We start from the raw sequence: 20,000 nt of genomic DNA on the forward strand, positions 1-20,000 counted from the left end.
CCCGTCCTCACCCATCCTCCCTCAGTCTTCCTCTTTGTCCTCACCCAGTCCTCCCCTGTCCTCCCATCCTCACCCATCCTCCCTCACTCTTCCTCTTTGTCCTCACCCTGTCCTCACCCACCCTCCCTCAGTCTTACTCTTTGTCCTCACCCAGTCCTCCCCTGTCCTTCCGTCCTCCCCCATCCTCCCTCAGTCTTCCTCTTTGTCCTCACCCTGTCCTCACCCACCCTCCCTCAGTCTTCCTCTTTGTCCTCACCCTGTCCTCCCCAGTCCTCTCCTGTCCTCCCGTCCTCACCCATCCTCCCTCAGTCTTCCTCTTTGTCCTCACCCTGTCCTCACCCACCCTCCCTCAGTCTTACTCTTTGTCCTCACCCAGTCCTCCCCTGTCCTTCCGTCCTCCCCCATCCTCCCTCAGTCTTCCTCTTTGTCCTCACCCTGTCCTCACCCACCCTCCCTCAGTCTTCCTCTTTGTCCTCACCCTGTCCTCCCCAGTCCTCTCCTGTCCTCCCGTCCTCACCCATCCTCCCTCAGTCTTCCTCTTTGTCCTCACCCTGTCCTCACCCACCCTCCCTCAGTCTTACTCTTTGTCCTCACCCAGTCCTCCCCTGTCCTCCCGTCCTCACCCATCCTCCCTCACTCTTCCTCTTTGTCCTCACCCTGTCCTCACCCACCCTCCCTCAGTCTTACTCTTTGTCCTCACCCAGTCCTCCCGTCCTTCCGTCCTCACCCATCCTCCCTCAGTCTTCCTCTTTGTCCTCACCCAGTCCTCCCCTGTTCTCCCGTCCTCACCCATCCTCCCTCAGTCTTCCTCTTTGTCCTCACCCTGTCCTCACCCACCCTCCCTCAGTCTTACTCTTTGTCCTCACCCAGTCCTCCCCTGTCCTCCCGTCCTCACCCATCCTCCCTCACTCTTCCTCTTTGTCCTCACCCACCCTCCCTCAGTCTTACTCTTTGTCCTCACCCAGTCCTCCCGTCCTTCCGTCCTCACCCATCCTCCCTCAGTCTTCCTCTTTGTCCTCACCCAGTCCTCCCCTGTCCTCCCGTCCTCACCCATCCTCCCTCAGTCTTCCTCTTTGTCCTCACCCTGTCCTCACCCACCCTCCCTCAGTCTTACTCTTTGTGCTCACCCAGTCCTCACGTCCTCACCCATCCTCCCTCAAGTCTTCCTTTTTGTCCTCACCCAGTCCTCCCGTCCTCACCCATCCTCACCCAGTCCTCCCGTCCTCACCCATCCTCCCTCAGTCCTCCTCTTTGTCCTCACCCTGTCCTCAACCACCCTCCCTCAGTCTTCCTCTTTGTCCTCACCCTGTCCTCAACCACCCTCCCTCAGTCTTCCTCTTTGTCCTCACCCAGTCCTCCCTTGTCCTCCCGTCCTCACCCATCCTCCCTCAGTCTTCCTCTTTGTCCTCACCCTGTCCTCACCCACCCTCCCTCAGTCTTCCTCTTTGTCCTCACCCAGTCCTCCCCCACTGCACCCACAGTGAACTGGTCTCCCCCGCTCTGCATCCTGGTCTCGTGGTAGAACTCCTGCAGCGCCGCCAGCGTCTGGGCCGTCAGCGCCGGGGCGTCGTCGTCGCTGTCGCTCATGGTTGAGGGAAGACTGAGGAACCAGGGGAGGAAACAGGAAGTAGAAAGGAGCAGACTTCCTGCTGCAGAGAAGACCAAAGCAAAACCAATAAAAACAAAAAAATTGTACCAAGAAATCAGTGAAACCTCCACTTGAAATTATTTTAGAAATGATTTAAGAATCGCTTCGAGTATTTCAAAACCAATATTTACAGACAAAAAAATCAAGAGAAATAATGATTATTCAATCAATCAATGTATCAACTGAACCAAAACTGAAATTGAGTTTAATATTTACTTGTTTTTATGGCTTGTTTGCTTTTTAATTTTTATCATTAACTGACATTTATTCATGGAAAGCACTTTGGGCTGCATGTTAGGTGCTGTAACAAGAAAGGTTATTATGATCATTATTATTATTAATAATGATCATAATAATAAAAAATATAGCTGCAGGCAGCAATACACAGGGTCCATTATTGACGGTTTCCATGACGTGGTGAGTCCTGTGAATTTAGGACCGTGAATTATTAATACAAGATGCACTTGTTGGTGTTGTGACTTTATCCTAAAAATGAGAAGGTGTCTGTCTACCTCCTCTCAGGTCCCCGTCTGCTTCCTGTCAGGTCCCCGTCTGCTTCCTGTCAGGCCCCCGTCTGCTTCCTGTCAGGCCCCCGTCTACTTCCTGTCAGGTTCCCGTCTACTTCCTGTCAGGTTCCTTCTACTTCCTGTCAGGTTCCCGTCTACTTCCTGTCAGCTAAGAACATACACATACACACACACACACACACACAGTGTGTAGCCACAACAGAGTGATGGAGTCTACACTACACAGACGTGATTGGATGTTCGTAGTAACAACCTGCACATTAATAATGATTTGGATGATGATGTCATAAAGCGTCTTACTCCACAACTCATCTGGCTGCACCACCCGACCACAAGTCTTACAAGCTTGGTGTGTGGGTGAAGCGCACACGTTCTGCTACTTCTGGTCAAATTAAGTCAGTTTTTGACAAATTCCTGCTCCGAAAGTGAATCTATTTGGATCAAACTTGAGCCACGAGATGTCTGAGACGTCCTGGTTCTAACGACACCTCAACCGTGTCGTAGCTGCAGTGGTTTTCCTGTTCCAGACACTTGTAGCCCTGTTGTAGATACTTTAGCGTTCGGTGACTTGGACCGCGTCTGTGATTTGAGTCAAACTTGGTCGGTTTTTCATTATTTTCTGCTCCATATGTGGATTTGAACAAAAGTCGAACCAAGAGATCCTTGTGACCTACCGGTTCAAACAAGACGCGAACCGTGTTCGTAGCTTCTTCTGAGTTATTTCATTACTAATATAACATGACAATCCCATCTTTCTATCAAATCTTTTTAATTCGCCTCCTTCTCATGTTATTCATCTTACCTTTAAATTTAATCAATAACCTTTAATCAAGTTGAGTGGAGCTCAGCTCGGAGGACTGACACGAGAGCGGCGCACTTTAATGACGAAACAGTCTACGGTGGTGATTCTATGGCTCCTCCGGAGGGTCAAAAAGCAGTAAACATAAGGGCGTCTACAATTACCCACATCACTTTTGCCGCCATCTTTGTGCGGTCTTCATTCCGCTACGCCTCTACCACAGGTGGCGCACGAAAATCACAGTGATAGACATCACATGATGCTGTTACTAAGAATATTCTAATCCTATTTCTAACAATATTCCAATTATATTTTAAGAATATTCTCATCATATTTCTAATAATGTTCTAATCATATTTATTCGAATATTCGAATTATATTTGTAATAATATTCAAATCATATTTCTAATAATATCTTAATCATATTTTAATAACATTCAAATCGAATTTATAATAGTATTCTAATCATATTTGTAATAATATTCTGATCATATTTGTAATAATATTCTGATCATATTCATAACATTCAAATCATATTTGTAATAATATTCTAAGTATATTAATGATAACAAGATAATCATATTTATAAGAATAACATTAAAATCATATTCATAATGACATTCTTATCATATTTCTAAGAACATTGTAATAATCTTTATCATAATATTCTCATCATATTTATCATAACATTCGAATCATATTTCTCATAATATTTTGTGGACGTGGCCGTTTTTGCTGCATATGGGTCACAAATCATCTCCGACAGGAAGGGGGGGGGGGTTATGGAATAAGAAAATAAACGAAAATATGTTTAAAACACACAGTGATATGTATGTATGTATGTATGTATGTAAAGTTTATTTAAAAACATGTACTGTTATTCTTAATTTGGTACAAAACCGCACCATGTGTCCAAAAGCAGTGACACAAAGCGTTGGGTCACACCGTGACAAGATTGCGGCTCTATTGACGCACAACAAGCGCTTTCTCGGTATTTTGAGCGCTGCTTTCTAGATTTATTTTTCTCTTGGATTTAGCTTTCTAGTTCGTTGCTTTCTAGCTCTGTTTTCTAGACCTATGGTTATTTAGATATATGATTGATAATATTATGCTTTTCAACCTCTGTGCTTTCTAGTTCTACTATGCGTAGTTTCTAGTTTTATGTCTTCTAGTTCTATGCTTTTGTAATGGATAATAGCCGCATCCCGTTGAAAGGGCCTTATTGACCTCTGCATGTTATGACTACACCCTCAGCAACCTGCCTGCCCTCGTGACACCCGCACCATCACGCTCCATGTGACCGATGTGATAAAACGCTGGAGGCGGCCGCTTGGGGAGACGCTCTTCACTGTGAAGTGCTGCTGCTTGACCAAGTGACAGTTGTTGTATTCTCTGTTTAAACCATCTGAACCATCTTGGCCCACGCAACTGAGTGGCTGGACTTTCCACCACACTTTCTAGTACAATGCTTCCTAGACCTATGTTGTCTAGTTTTATGCTTTCTACATTTATGCATGCTAGATTTGTTGGTAGTTACTGTATTGCTGTGTAGTACTGTTGTAAACTGTACTGTATATCTCCACACACACTTTATTCACATGCACTTTACTGCACATATCTGTATATACAAATAGTGTATACCATATACATAACTCCATACCCTTTACTTCTGTTTTGTACCCCCACTTTGTATCATTTTGAGTCTTATTTCACTTTATTAATTGTAATTCGCTTTGGATAAAAGCGTCTGCTTGTAATGCAATGTAATGTAATGTAATGTAATGTTTATTTTATCTATGCTTTCTTATTCTATGTTTTCTAGTTCTGTTTTATAGATCTATGTTTTATTGTTCTACGCTGTGTAGTTTTTCTGTTTTCTAGATCTATGCTTTGTAGTTTTGTTATCTAGTTATATGCTTACTAGATCTATACTTTTAAGTTTCACATTTTCTAGTTCTATGGTATCTATGTTCTAGATCTATTCGTTCTAGCTCTATGCTTTCTTCTGTGTGTTCTAGATCTATACTCTGTAGTTTGTTTTCAAGATCTTTGCTTTCTAGATCCATTCTTTCTTTGTTGTATGTATGTTGTATGTTAACACCTGATCACTGACTAATTGGGATTCCAAGGATTCTCCTGCTGAGTGAATGTTGAGTGAGCAGTTGATTAGTAATAAACATTGTGATTTAATAGTGAGCAGTAGATTACTTATAAACATTTCATAGTAAGCTGTAGATTAATAATAAACATTGTTATTTAATAGTGAGCGGTAGATTAGTAATAAACATTTAACAGTGAGCGGTTGATTAGTAATAAACATTGTTATTTAATGGTGAGCAGTTGATTAATAATAAACGTTGTTATTTAATAGTGAGCAGTAGATTAGTAATAAATATTGTAATTTAATAGTGAGCGGTAGATTACTTAAAAACATTGTTTTTTAATAGTGAGCGGTAGATTAGTAATAAACATTGTTATTTAATAGTGAGCAGTAGATTAGTAATAAACATTGTTATTTAATAGTGAGCGGTAGATTAGTAATATACATTGTTATTTAATAGTGAGCGGTAGATTAGTAATAAACATTGTTATTTTATAGTGAGCAGTAGATTGGTAATAAACATTGTTATTTAAAAATGAGCAGTAGATTAGTGATAAACATTTAATAGTGAGCGGTTAATTAGAAATAAACATTGTTATTTAATAGTGAGCGGTAGATTAGTAATAAATATTTAACAGTGAGCGGTAGATTAGTAATAAACATTGTTATTTAATGGTGAGCAGTTGATTAGTAATAAACGTTGTTATTTAATAGTGAGCAGTAGATTGGTAATAAATATTGTAATTTAATAGTGAGCGGTAGATTAGTAATAAACATTGTTATTTAATAGTGAGCAGTAGATTAGTAATAAACATTGTTATTTAATAGTGAGCGGTAGATTAGTAATAAACATTGTTATTTAATAGTGAGCGGTAGATTAGTAATAAACATTGTTATTTAATAGTGAGCGGTAGATTAGTAATAAACATTTAATAGTGAGCGGTTAATTAGAAATAACCATTGTTATTTAATAGTGAGCGGTAGATTAGTAATAAATATTTAACAGTGAGCGGTAGATTAGTAATAAACATTGTTATTTAATGGTGAGCAGTTGATTAGTAATAAACGTTGTTATTTGATAGTGAGCAGTAGATTGGTAATAAATATTGTAATTTAATAGTGAGCGGTAGATTAGTAATAAACATTGTTAATTAATAGTGAGCAGTAGATTAGTAATAAACATTGTTATTTAATAGTGAGCGGTAGATTAGTAATAAACATTGTTATTTAATAGTGAGCGGTAGATTAGTAATAAACATTGTTATTTAATAGTGAGCGGTACATTAGTAATAAACATTGTTATTTAATAGTGAGCGGTAGATTAGTAATAAACATTGTTATTTTATAGTGAGCAGTAGATTGGTAATAAACATTTAATAGTGAGCGGTAGATTAGTAATAAACATTGTTGTTTAAAAATGAGCAGTAGATTAGTGATAAACATTGTTAATAAATAGTGAGCGGTAGATTAGTAATAACCATTGTTATTTAATAGTGAGCGGTAGATTAGTAATAAACATTTAATAGTGAGCAGTAGATTAGTAATAACCATTGTTATTTAATAGTGAGTGGTAGATTACTAATAAACATTTAATAGTGAGCGGTTAATTAGTAATAACCATTGTTATTTAATATTGCGCGGTAGATTAGTAATAAACATTGTTATTTAATCGTGAGCGGTAGATTAGTAATAAACATTGTTATTTAATCGTGAGCGGTAGATCAGTAATAAACATTGTTATTTAAAAATGAGCGGTAGATCAGTAATAAACATTGCTATTTAATAGTGAGCAGTAGATTAGTAATAACCATTGTTATTTTATAGAAAATGGTAGATTAGTAATAAACATTTAATAGTGAGCGGTAGATTAGTAATAAACATTGTTATTTAAAAATGAGCGGTAGATTAGTGATAAACATTGTTATTTAATAGTGAGCAGTAGATTAGTAATAACCATTGTTATTTTATAGTGAGCGGTACATTAGTAATAAACATTGTTGTTTAATAGTGAGCAGTAGATTAGTAATAACCATTGTTATTTCATAGAAAGCGGTGGATTAGTAATAAACATTTAATAGTGAGCGGTAGATTAGTAATAACCATTGTTATTTAATAGTGAGCGGTAGATTAGTAATAAACATTTAATAGTGAGCGGTAGATTAGTAATAACCATTGTTATTTAATAGTGAGCGGTAGATTAGTAATAAACATTGTTATTTAATCGTGAGCGGTAGATTAGTAATAAACATTGTTATTTAATCGTGAGCGGTAGATCAGTAATAAACATTGTTATTTAAAAATGAGCGGTAGATTAGTAATAAACATTGCTATTTAATAGTGAGCAGTAGATTAGTAATAACCATTGTTATTTTATAGAAAACGGTAGATTAGTAATAAACATTTAATAGTGAGCGGTAGATTAGCAATAAACATTGTTATTTAATAGTGAGCAGTAGATTAGTAATAAACATTGTTATTTAATAGTGAGTAGTAGATTAGTAATAACCATTGTTATTTTATAGAAAGCGATAGATTAGTAATAAACATTTAATAGTGAGCGGTAGATTAGTAATAAACATTGTTATTTAATAGTGAGCAGTAGATTAGTAATAACCATTGTTATTGTATAGAAAGCGATAGATTAGTAATAAACATTTAATAGTGAGCGGTAGATTAGTAATAAACATTGTTATTTAAAAATGAGCGGTAGATTAGTAATAAACATTGTTATTTAATAGTGAGCAGTAGATTAGTAATAAACATTGTTGTTTAATAGTGAGCAGTAGATTAGTAATAACCATGGTTATTTTATAGTGAGCGGTACATTAGTAATAAACATTTACATTTACATTTACATTTACAGTAGATTGAGTAGTAGATTAGTAATAACCATTGTTATTTTATAGAAAGCGATAGATTAGTAATAAACATTTAATAGTGAGCGGTAGATTAGTAATAAACATTGTTGTTTAATAGTGAGCAGTAGATTAGTAATAACCATGGTTATTTTATAGTGAGCGGTACATTAGTAATAAACATTGTTGTTTAATAGTGAGCAGTAGATTAGTAATAACCATTGTTATTTCATAGAAAGCGGTGGATTAGTAATAAACATTTAATAGTGAGCGGTAGATTAGTAATAAACATTGTTGTTTAAAAATGAGCGGTAGATTAGTAATAAACATTGTTATTTAATAGTGAGCGGTAGATTAGTAATAAACATTGTTATTTAATAGTGAGCAGTAGATTAGTAATAACCATTGTTATTTTATAGTGAGCGGTACATTAGTAATAAACATTGTTGTTTAATAGTGAGCAGTAGATTAGTAATAACCATTGTTATTTCATAGAAAGCGGTGGATTAGTAATAAACATTTAATAGTGAGCGGTAGATTAGTAATAAACATTGTTGTTTAAAAATGAGCGGTAGATTAGTAATAAACATTGTTATTTAATAGTGAGCGGTAGATTAGTAATAAACATTGTTATTTCATAGTGAGCAGTAGATTAGTAATAACCATTGTTATTTAATAGTGAGAGTAGATTAGTAATAAACATAGTTTAAAAAACATTGCCGTGGTGGTGGAGGCTCATATAACTGCCGGCCTGCTGGTGTCGGCAGGGGTTGGGGGGCTAGCATCCAGATGCTGGTGGCATCTGGTCGTCCGCGGTGAGGCAATCGCCCTTGCGCGGAGCGTGGGTAGGCATGGGGGTCCCGCCAGCTCACCTGCGGGACGGGCAGTTCAGGCGGGGTGTCGGTCTGTCAGGGTGGGTCCCAGATTTGGGCCTGCGGTTGTGCCTGGCGCCCGGGTTCTGTGCCTGCCGTCACGTCTTGTGCCTGCACCTGGTGGTCGGTTGTATGTGTACGCTCCTGGGGTGTGGGGTCTCCTCGTGCTCCCTGGAACTGGGTAATGCTCCTCTGTGCTGGGCGTGGGGGTTGGTTCACAGCCCTCTGAGTGGCACCCTCTGGGTGCTCGGGGCTTTCCTGCAGATGTAGGGTGTCTACAAGGCTGCGGAGTTTGGGGGGCTCCGGGGCCCGTTCTTCTGCTTGAAGGCGCCACGACATAATACCAAACTTCTGCACCAGAACCAATGGGAATAAGCCATGTACACACACACACACACACACACACACACACATACACACACACACACACACACACACACACACACACACCCCAGCAGCCTCCTGGTTGCATCCCTCTCCTTTTCTCCCTCATTTACTGTCATAACTAGGACAGGAAGAGGCCACTTGACCAGTTGTAGTTGCACTTTTCCTGGAGCTGATTCACTGTTTTTAAAACATGTTGTCGTCCAGTGTTGATGTTATAGTGTGAATGTTGTTTGCTTCTCTGTTTGTTTGTCTCACCCGTGGTGCTTCTCCCTCTTGGAGTAGTGATCAGTTGTTTCTAGAGCCAAACATGGTCAGATGCTCGTCCACAGAGGGGCTGCTGCTGCTTGTGTGCTCTGCTCCTCACAGGAAACAGTTGTTGCAGCAGTTGTTGATGATTAAAGATGAATAAAGAGTTTCATTGTAGCTTGACAAGTTCAACTCACTCTGTTCTACATGCAACGCAACAAGTACTCTGTCCTACATGCAACGCAACAAGTACTCTCTCCTACATGCAACGCAGCAAGTACTCTGTCCTACAAGCACCGCAACAAGTACTCTCTCCTACATGCAACGCAGCAAGTACTCTGTCCTACATGCAACGCAACAAGTACTCTGTCCTACATGCAACGCAACAAGTACTCTCTCCTACATGCAACGCAGCAAGTACTCTGTCCTACATGCAACGCAACAAGTACTCTGTCCTACATGCAACGCAACAAGTACTCTGTCCTACATGCAACGCAACAAGTACTCTGTCCTAGATGCAACGCAACAAGTACTCTGTCCTACATGCAACGCAACAAGTACTCTGTCCTACATGCAACGCAACAAGTACTCTGTCCTACATGCAACGCAACAAGTACTCTGTCCTACATGCAACGCAACAAGTACTCTGTCCTACATGCAACGCAACAAGTACTCTGTCCTACAAGCAACGCAACAAGTACTCTGTCCTACATGCAACGCAACAAGTACTCTGTCCTACATGCAACGCAACAAGTACTCTGTCCTACATGCAACGCAACAAGTACTCTGTCCTAGATGCAACGCAACAAGTACTCTGTGTTGTAGCTGCAGCACGCTGACAGTACAGGTGGAAAAAAAGAAAGTAATAAACATCGTTATTTTAATATTAATAATATGGAGGAAAAAAAGTCAAAATATGAATAGTGAAAGAGTATAAAAGTGTAACATTGCCACACAGTGCCCTCTGTAACCAGCAGGTGTTAGCAGAGCGCCAGGTCAGGGTTTATTATCAACATAATAATGTACCAATCAATCAATCAATAGGATTTATTGGTGATTAAAGGAACAAAGAAAGTTTCCGAATTAAACAACTTGAAGTCGAAGATTAATATTGTGTCATATTATATAAAATGTGTGAACACTGTGATGGATGACTGTTTACTCACTCAACATGTTTCCCCTTTTAATGTGTCAGTTAATAACAGACTGTTGTTCGTTAAATATAAAAATAATATCCATGCAGTCGTCCGTTGGTGTTCATTTTTTATGACCTTGTGGATCTAGAAATATGACCAAAATGATTGGTTTGGTTCAAATCAGCTTCATATGAATATTATTTGAGAATATTTTTTGTTTTATCTTTGTATAAAAGATGATTCATGTTCACATTTTTCCCTCAAACGTTGTATTTTGACATGAACATGACGCTGGTTGTTTCCCTTCAGAGAGTCAGTCTCTTCTAGAACTGAAACCGAAATATGATTTATTTGATACCATTTGATTCATTCCTCCTAATATTGATAAGATTTGAAACGTCGTTGTTCGATGGACCCTGAATATTTATTTTTGGTGAAAAGATCATGGATGGATGGATGATGGATGGATGGATGGATGGATGGATGGGTGGATGGATGGACGATGGATGGATGATGTATGGATGTTGGGTGGATGGATGATGGGTGGATGGATGGTGGATGGATGATGGGTGGGTGGATGATGGGTGGGTGGATTATGGATGGATGACAGATGGATGATGGATGGATGACAGACAGATGGATGATGGATGGATGGATGATGGATGGATGATGGATGGATGATGGATGATGGGTGGATGCTGGGTGGATGGATGATGGGTGGATGCCATGTGTTGAGCTAACACAGTTAGCTTGGAGCTCTGTACTGGGATGGAACTTCCAAAAAAGTGGAGTTTCCCTTTAACAACCCCCCCCCCGACCCACACACAAGTACACCCCCCCGAACTGGATGTGAAATACCCTGAAGTGACAGGTGCAGGTGTGTGTGTGTGTGTGTGTGTGTGTGTGTGTGTAGGTGTGTGTGTGTGTGTGTGTGTGTGTGTGTGTGTGTGTTTGTGTGTATGTGTGTGTGTGTGTGTGTGTGTGTGTGTGTAGGTGTGTGTGTGTGTGTGTGTGTAGGTGTGTGTGTGTGTGTGTGTGTGTGTGTGTGTGTGTGTGTGTGTGTGTGTGTGTGTAAATGTATGTAGGTGTGTGTGTGTGTGTGTGTGTGTGTAGGTGTGTGTGTGTGTGTGTAAATGTATGTAGGTGTGTGTGTGTGTGTGTGTGTGTGTGTGTAGGTGTGTGTGTGTGTGTGTGTAAATGTGTATAGGTGTGTAGGTGTGTGTAGGTGTGTAGGTGTGTGTAGGTGTGTGTGTGTGTGTGTGTGTGTGTGTGTGTGTGTGTGTGTGTGTGTGTGTGTGTGTGTGTGTGTGTGTAAATGTATGTAGGTGTGTGTGTGTGTGTGTGTGTGTGTGTGTGTAGGTGTGTGTGTGTGTGTGTGTAAATGTATGTAGGTGTGTGTGTGTGTGTGTGTGTGTGTAGGTGTGTGTGTGTGTGTGTGTAAATGTGTATAGGTGTGTAGGTGTGTGTAGGTGTGTAGGTGTGTGTAGGTGTGTGTGTGTGTGTGTGTGTGTGTGTGTGTGTGTGTGTGTGTGTGTGTGTGTGTGTGTAGGTGTGTGTGTGTGTGTGTAGGTGTGTGTGTGTGTGTGTGTGTAAATGTGTGTAGGTGTGTAGGTGTGTGTAGGTGTGTGTAGGTGTGTGTGTGTGTGTGTGTGTAGGTGTGTGTGTGTGCAGGTGTGTGTGGGTGTGTGTGTGTGTGTGTAAATGTGTGTAGGTGTGTAGGTGTGTGTAGGTGTGTGTAGGTGTGTGTGTGTGTGTGTAGGTGTGTGTGTGTGCAGGTGTGTGTGGGTGTGTGTAGGTGTGTGTGTGTGTGTGTGTGTAGGTGTGTGTGTGTGTAGGTGTGTGTGTGTGTGTGTGTAGGTGTGTGTGTGTGTAAATGTGTGTAGGTGTGTGTGTGTGTGTGTGTAGGTGTGTGTGTGTAAATGTGTGTAGGTGTGTGTGTGTGTGTGTGTGTGTGTGTGTGTGTGTGTGTGTGTGTGTGTAGGTGTGTGTGTGTGTGTGTGTGTGTGTAGGTGTGTGTGTGTGTAAATGTGTGTAGGTGTGTGTGTGTGTATGTGTGTGTGTGTAGGTGTGTGTGTGTGTGTGTGTGTGTGTGTAGGTGTGTGTGTGTGTGTGTGTGTAGGTGTGTGTGTGTGTGTGTGTGTGTGTGTCTCAATTCTGATCAGTGAGTTGTAGCCACGCCCCCAACTCTGTTCAACACATAATGACAATGTTTAAATTCAGCAACTTGCTTCAAGTACCTGCACAGGACAGGTCCACCCAGGGGGCGTTGTGTTGTCATGGAGATGCTGTCCACCGGGGGGCGTTGTGTTGTCATGGAGATGCTGTCCACCGGGGGGCGTTGTGTTGTCAACAAACAGCCGGCTGTGAGGTAGGTGTGGGCGTGGCTCTGAGGCCCCGCCCCCACCTCAGAGCAGCGAGTGATGTTTGATTTGAGTCGTTGATTCAAGTTATTGATCCGTTTTTCAACTGTTGACAACCACATCCACTCATTCATCTGTTATTGATCTGATCGGCTGCCACGCGTCATTTCCTGTCGCTGATCGATCACTTCCTGTTTGAGGTCGGACCAACACAACAACATGTTTGCATTGTGGGGCTTGCATTGTGTTCCTTTCATTAGGCCCCCCCATGCTGGAGTGCCTTTGGTCGTCTCCTTCCTCCTCTTTCCTCTTCCTCCTCCTCTTTCCCTTCTCCTCTTTCCTCTTTCTCCTCTTCCCCTTCCTCCTCTTTCCCCTTCCTCCTCTTTCCCTTCTCCTCTTCCCTCTTTCTCCTCTTCCCCTTCCTCCTCTTTCCCCTTCCTCCTCTTTCCCCTTCCTCCTCTTTCCCTTCTCCTCTTCCCTCTTTCTCCTCTTTCCCTTCCTCCTCTTTCCTCTTTCTCCTCTTCCCCTTCCTCCTCTTTCCCCTTCCTCCTCTTTCCCTTCTCCTCTTTCCCCTTCCTCCTCTTTCCCCTTCCTCCTCTTTCCCTTCTCCTCTTCCCTCTTTCTCCTCTTTCCCTTCCTCCTCTTTCCTCTTTCTCCTCTTTCCCTTCTCACTAAACTCGACCTGTTCCTGCACAAAAGGAACAGAGGGAGCATCCTGTCCCAGAACACAGATGCATTGTGGGTAGTTGAACAGATACAGTACCAGGAAAATGGATTAATAATAATGGGAGAAATATATTTGTTTAATGTCATTAGATCCAGGAAGGTGATGATGGAGGGGGGTTGAGCCCCGCCCACATCCATGACCCCCATTTCGACTCCACCACCGAGTAGAACCATTACAGCCACATGGAGAAGCCACTGGGGAAGAGCTGCAGTTCGGCTAACGGCCACGAGATGCTGGTCCAGAAAACCAGGAAGTCAGTGGAAAAACCAGGAAGTCAATGGAAAACCAGGAAGTCAGTGGAAAAACCAAGCAGTCAGTGGAAAAACCAGGAAGTCAATGGAAAACAAGGAAGTCAATGGAAAACCAGGAAGTCAATGGAAAACCAGGAAGTCAATGGAAAACCAGGAAGTCAGTGGAAAACCAGGAATTCAGTGGAAAAACCAAGCAGTCAGTGGAAAAACAGGGAAGTCAGTGGAAAACAAGGAAGTTAGTGGAAAAACAAAGAAGTCAGTGGAAAAACCAGGAAGTCAATGGAAAAACCAGGAAGTCAATGGAAAAAACAGGAAGTCACTGGAAAAATCAGGAATTCAATGGAAAACAAGGAAATCAGTGGAAAACCAGGAAGTCAATTGAAAAACCAGGAAGTCAATGGAAAAACCAGGAAGTCAATGGAAAACAAAGAAGTCAGTGGAAAAACCAGGAAGTCAAAGGGAAACAAGTGCCGTTTCTCAATACCAAGTACGCAAAGTCCGGACTTTGTAGTTCAGACTTGGCAAGTTGGACTGGGGAGTACAGACTCCCGGGGACGGGCGGACGCAGGACGGTCATTCTGCCAAATGCATTGTGGGATACTTGTCTGTCCTAAGTCCACACAAGTCACCACCCATGCATCCTCCATCAAATGGGCGGAGCAAGTGCCCATCCTGGCATTTGGACTGGACTTGGCTTGATGCTTACTTTGAATTGGAACAGTACATGGGCTGCGACTGATGATGTTTCACAAGTACAGACGAGAACACAAGTACAGACAAGAACACAAGTACAGACAAGTACACAAGTACAGACAAGAACACAAGTACAGACAAGAACACAAGTACACACAAGAACACAAGTACACACAAGAACACAAGTACAGACAAGTACAGACAAGTACACAAGTACAGTCAAGAACACAACTACAGACAAGAATGCAGATTGAGAAAAACAAAGAAGTCAGCGGAAAAACCAGGAAGTCAATGGAAAAAACAGGAATTCAAAGGAAAAACCAGGAAGTCAATACAGACAATACAGTACAGACAATAACGCAGATTGAGAAAGGGCCTTGAACTTGATGTGGGTAGCAGGACGGAGTGTTGTTTTCCACTGACTTCCTGGTTTTTCAACTGACTTCCTGTTTTTTCCATTGACTTCCTGGTTTTTCCGCTGACCTCCTTGTTTTCCATTGACCTCCCTGTTTTCCATTGACCTCCCTGTTTTCCATTGACTTCCAGGTTTTTTCCATTGACTTCCTAGTTTTTCCACTGACTTCCTTGTTTTCCGGACTTTGCGTACTTGGTATTGAGAAACGGCACTTGTTTCCCTTTGACTTCCTGGTTTTTCCACTGACTTCTTTGTTTTCCATTGACTTCCTGTTTTTTCATTGACTTCCTGGTTTTTCCATTTAATTCCTGGTTTTTCCGCTGACTTCTTTGTTTTTCTCAATCTGCATTCTTGTCTGTACCTATGTACTTGTCAGCAGGAAGTCAGTGGAAAAAGCAGGAAGTCAGTGGAAAAAGCAGGAAGTCAGTGGAAAACAACACTCCGCCCAGCTACCCACACCAAGCTCCTCCACAGGCGACAAAAAGTCTGTTTGGACAATGGGTCCAACAGGACGTGTCGTAGCTTGGTCGCCTGATGTTGATCAACTTAAATAGTATAAAATAGTATTTCACCAAGCTAGTTTGATTTGGGTTGATTTACTCCAAAAACAGCTACACCAGCAGGCCTCATTAAGCTGCAAACTCTGTGGCCCCAGTTCTCTCTCTCTCTCTCTCTCCTCAATGACATTAACCCATAACATGCTGCTAGAGGGGCGGGTCCTGCAGTACTGTGAGGGCGGGGTCTGTTTGCGGCGCTTAACTAATAAGCCGAGACGTCTGCGTCACTATGATGTCAGTTCTTGACCCACTTGTCACACCAAGACCCACCTGGGAGGGCGAGAGATGATGAGGTCGCGGAGGAGGGGTCAGGGAGCAGGGGTCAGGGAGGGGCTGGACTTGGAGTTGGTACCTACCCATTTGACCCCCCCCGATAAGCCATCTGCTCAGTCACTGAGCGGATGCTCCGCTGCCAGGGCCAGCTCAACCTCCACCTCCATCTCCACCTTCACCCTCATCTCCACCTCCACCTTCACCTCCACTTCCATCTTCATCCTCACTTCCATCGGCAGGTCTTCATCTTCCCTCAACAGGAGGACGTAGAACATGAAGCACCGAGAGAACAACAGAACATTAACTGTGTATTTAACCCTGTGAAGCCCAAATACAAAAAGAATGAACAAAACTTTTCACCTTTTACGCGACAATTCAAGTCTTTTCAGTGAAATTATGTAATATTGCATTGCTGTCCCTCCTAACCCTAACCTAACCCTAACCTAGCCTTAACCCTAGCCCTAACTGTAGCCCGAACCTGAGTGATAATGGCTAAAACACCCCATGATCTTGGGGGCCGCTACTAATGTGTCAAAAAAATTCAGATGCAATCCAGATACAGAAATACAAATTCAAAACCGATTTAAAAGTCAGATAAAAAAAATTCTAATCTAAACCAAACACGGAAATGCATCTTAAAATTGACTTAATACATTTATTTAAACAAATTCTGATTATTAGGTTTGGATGCATTCCAGATACAGGAATACATTTCTGAAATCCGAACTAAAGCCTTCAGACGCAATCCAGCTGCGAAAATAATTTGTTCAAAAATCACAGACAATCAAACTATGGAAATATAGCCTTTCTTTCAAATCAGACTTAAAATCCGGATAGCTACCTTCACAAAAATGGTGTCAAAATCCTTAAAGTCTGAAGTTCAGAGCCCTTTACTTGGGCAACTGATGGACACAAAATCAATGGGGAGCGGCTAACATGGGAATGGAGAGATGCGGAAGACGTGCATTGCCTTTGGCCCCGCAGTCAACTGCCCAGTCAACGGGTGAAGCGAGGGGGCATTTATGAACCTAACCCTGATACTGCTGTCCCTAGCTGGGAGCAGGATTTCTGTATTTGTACTCGCATTGTATGAGCAAATATACAGAACAACTAAAGGGTTTCTTTTGCAGGGTTGGTTGCTTATTAAGCCCCATAACAGTATATATCTGGCAACTTGTTATACTGTCGACACATCATACTCTCATTGTCCCCAAAATCACAACAAACGTCCCCCAAAACATCCCACAACATTCCCAACCTGTTTCTGCTTCATGCAACAAGCAGCTGTTTGGGTAAACAAACAAACAGACACACAAAAAAACAAAGAAAAAGCAACAAACAATCAAACAAAGCAGCAAACAAACAAAAAACAACAAACAAAGCAACAAACAGAAAAGCAACAATACAACCAACAAAGCAACTGACAACTAAAGCAATAAACAAACAAACAAAGCAACAAACAAACAAAGCAACTGACAACTAAAGCAACAAACAAAGCAACAAAGCAACAAACAAACAAAGCAACAAACAAAGCAACAAAGCAACAAAGCAACAGACAAAACAGACAAACAACAGACAAAACAAACAAAGCAACAGACAAACAAACAAAGCAACAAACAAACCCGTGCCTGGATCCTGGACTTCCTCACAGCCAGGCCCCAGGTGGTTAGGGTGGGGTTAGGGTGGGGAAGCACATGTCCAGCTCCCTCACTCTGAACACAGGATCCCCTCAGGGCTGCGTCCTCAGCCCCCGACTGTGCTCCCTGTACACACATGACTGTGTGGCCAGGTCCAGCTGCAACACCATCATCAAGTTTGCTGACGACACCGTTGTCATGGGCCTGATCACTAACGGCGATGAGCAGGCCTACCGCGAGGAGGTGGCTGACCTGTCATTCTGGTGCCAGGACAACAGCCTCCACCTGAACGTCAGCAAAACTAAGGAGCTGATTGTGGACTTTAGGTGATTATTACAACCGAGGACGCACGTTGGTGATTAATGGGATTTCTGTTGACAGGGTGAGCAGCTTCAAGTACCTGGGAGTCCACATCACAGAGGACTTAACATGGACTTTACAAACAGACACTCTGGTGAGAAAGGCGAGGCAGCGTCTTTACCACCTCAGGCAGCTGAGGAAACTCAGGGTCTCGGTGAGGATCCTCAAGCCCTTCTACTGTGGAGCGGTGGAGAGCATCCTGCAGGCACCATCACTGCCGGCTTTGTACTGTACTGTTCAGGACAGGAGGGCCCTGCAGAGGGTGGTGCGTTCTGCCCAACCTACCACTGGAACTACCCTCCCCTCCCAGCGGGACTTATACACCAGGAGGTGTAGTAGCAGAGCTGCAGCATCATGAAGGATCCTCATCACCACAACAACGGACTGTTCCAGCTGCTGTGGTCAGGCAAGGGCCTCCGCAGTGACACAGCGAGAACAGAGAGACTGAAACTGAGTTTCTTCCCTCAAGCCATAAGAACTGTCAATGCTGACCTCACCTGGGGTCCTAACTGAGCCACACACATAGGCTCCACTACCTACTGTACTATATGTAGCATACTGTACCGCATACTGTGTCACTGTTCAGGGTTGTTCGTGATGCCGTATTGCTGCGCCGTACTGTTGTATACTGTGCTGTATTATCCCATTACCTCACTTTATTCACATGCCACTTTAATGCACATATCTGTATATACATAATTGCCTATTCCATATACATATATATATATACATTATATATACAGACTACATACAGACTAATAAACCTCTTGAATCTTGAATCTTAAAACAAAGCAACAAACAAACAAAGCAACAAACGAAGCAACAAACAAACAAAGCAACAAACGAAGCAACAAACAAACAAAGCAACAGACAAAACAAAGCAACAAACAAAGCAACAGACAAAACAAAGCAAGAAACAAAGCAACAGACAAACAAACAAAGCAAGAAACAAAGCAACAGAGAAAACAAACAAAGCAACGAACAAACAAAGCAACGAACAAACAAAGCAACAAACAAACAAAGCAACGAACAAACAAAGCAACAAACAAAGCAACAAACAAAGCAACAAACAAAGAAACAGACAAACAAACAACGCAATGAACAGACAAAGCAACAAACAAAGCAGCAGACAAAGCAACAAACAAAGCAACAGACAAAGCAACAAACAAACAAAGCAACAAAGCAACAAACAAAACAAACAAAGCAACAAACAAACAAAGCAACAAACAAAGCACCAAAGCAACAAACAAAGCACCAAAGCAACAAACAAAGAAACAAAGCAACAAACAAAACAAACAAAGCAACAAACAAAACAAACAAAGCAACAAACAAAACAAACAAAGCAACAAACAAAGCCCGGGATCAGTTCAATGTATTTTTTGGACGGATAAGATACAGATAGTTTCAAATAGTGCAACCAGGAGTTATTTATTCAATTATTAAATTCTAGTTCAAAACTGAATATTTGAGCAGAGCAATAACATGTAGAAGTATTTCTCGTGAATCATAAATACTCATATGAGTATTTCTTTCCTATGTGAACATGTGAGAAGTGCAATGTCCATGTACAGTAATGTGTCCTGTTAGAACGCTGAACGTCCGTCCTGAGGGAGAAGGTCCAGTTCCTTCCAAAGGAGCTATGGTTCGGTACCTTAAATGATGCTCCATCACCCAGTCCTCCATCAGCCTAAACCTGTTCCCAGAAGCAAAGTGGTGGAGGGGTGGAATTATCCTTTTACATTTGAATCAGCAATCTCCCTCCGTCCAACGCTCCGTCCATCCGTTGACTGTTTTAGGTTGAATTATTATGTCACCTGAGTAGACACTTTGATCTCTACTCTACTCCACCTATATTCTTTTCTTCCTCCATCTGTACTCCACCTCTACCAGAACTGACTGGAATCTCGCTGTTGCTCCGTCATGTCGCACATGTTTTTATGTTGTCCTACGGTCACTCTCTCGTCATGTTATGACGGCACAAAGTCACAAGCTCCACCCTAATTACAGCCTGACCTGCCGCCGGCCCCACCCCCTGCCAATCATACCATAATAAACCAAACACCTGTCACAGCGTCTCCACGGTGACCAAAGACTTACTGCGCCAAAACCACTTTCTGTGTGTGCTTTTCAGTCACGTACCAGAAGCGAAGGGTTAC

At 42.0% G+C, this 20,000-nt stretch overlaps 1 protein-coding gene across 3 annotated transcripts in view; it reads right to left on the minus strand.

Moving 5' to 3' along the window:
• eef1akmt1 (EEF1A lysine methyltransferase 1) overlaps nucleotides 1–3,068 on the minus strand; it is a 4,865-nt gene extending 1,797 nt beyond the window's left edge. The window contains exons 1-3 of one of the 3 annotated variants that reach the window (XM_080018579.1): nucleotides 2,978–3,068; nucleotides 2,161–2,323; nucleotides 1,456–1,600 (exon numbers count right to left, since the gene is read on the minus strand). In XM_080018579.1, the coding sequence (XP_079874705.1) occupies nucleotides 1,456–1,587 (132 nt within the window). In that variant the 5' untranslated portion in view covers nucleotides 1,588–1,600; nucleotides 2,161–2,323; nucleotides 2,978–3,068. The other 2 variants (XM_080018577.1, XM_080018578.1) reach the window with 2 other exon arrangements.
• Between the last annotated feature and the right edge of the window lie 16,932 nt (nucleotides 3,069–20,000).

This window comes from Zeus faber (assembly GCF_960531495.2).
Source record: "Zeus faber genome assembly, chromosome: 18".
NCBI lineage: Eukaryota > Metazoa > Chordata > Actinopteri > Zeiformes > Zeidae > Zeus > Zeus faber.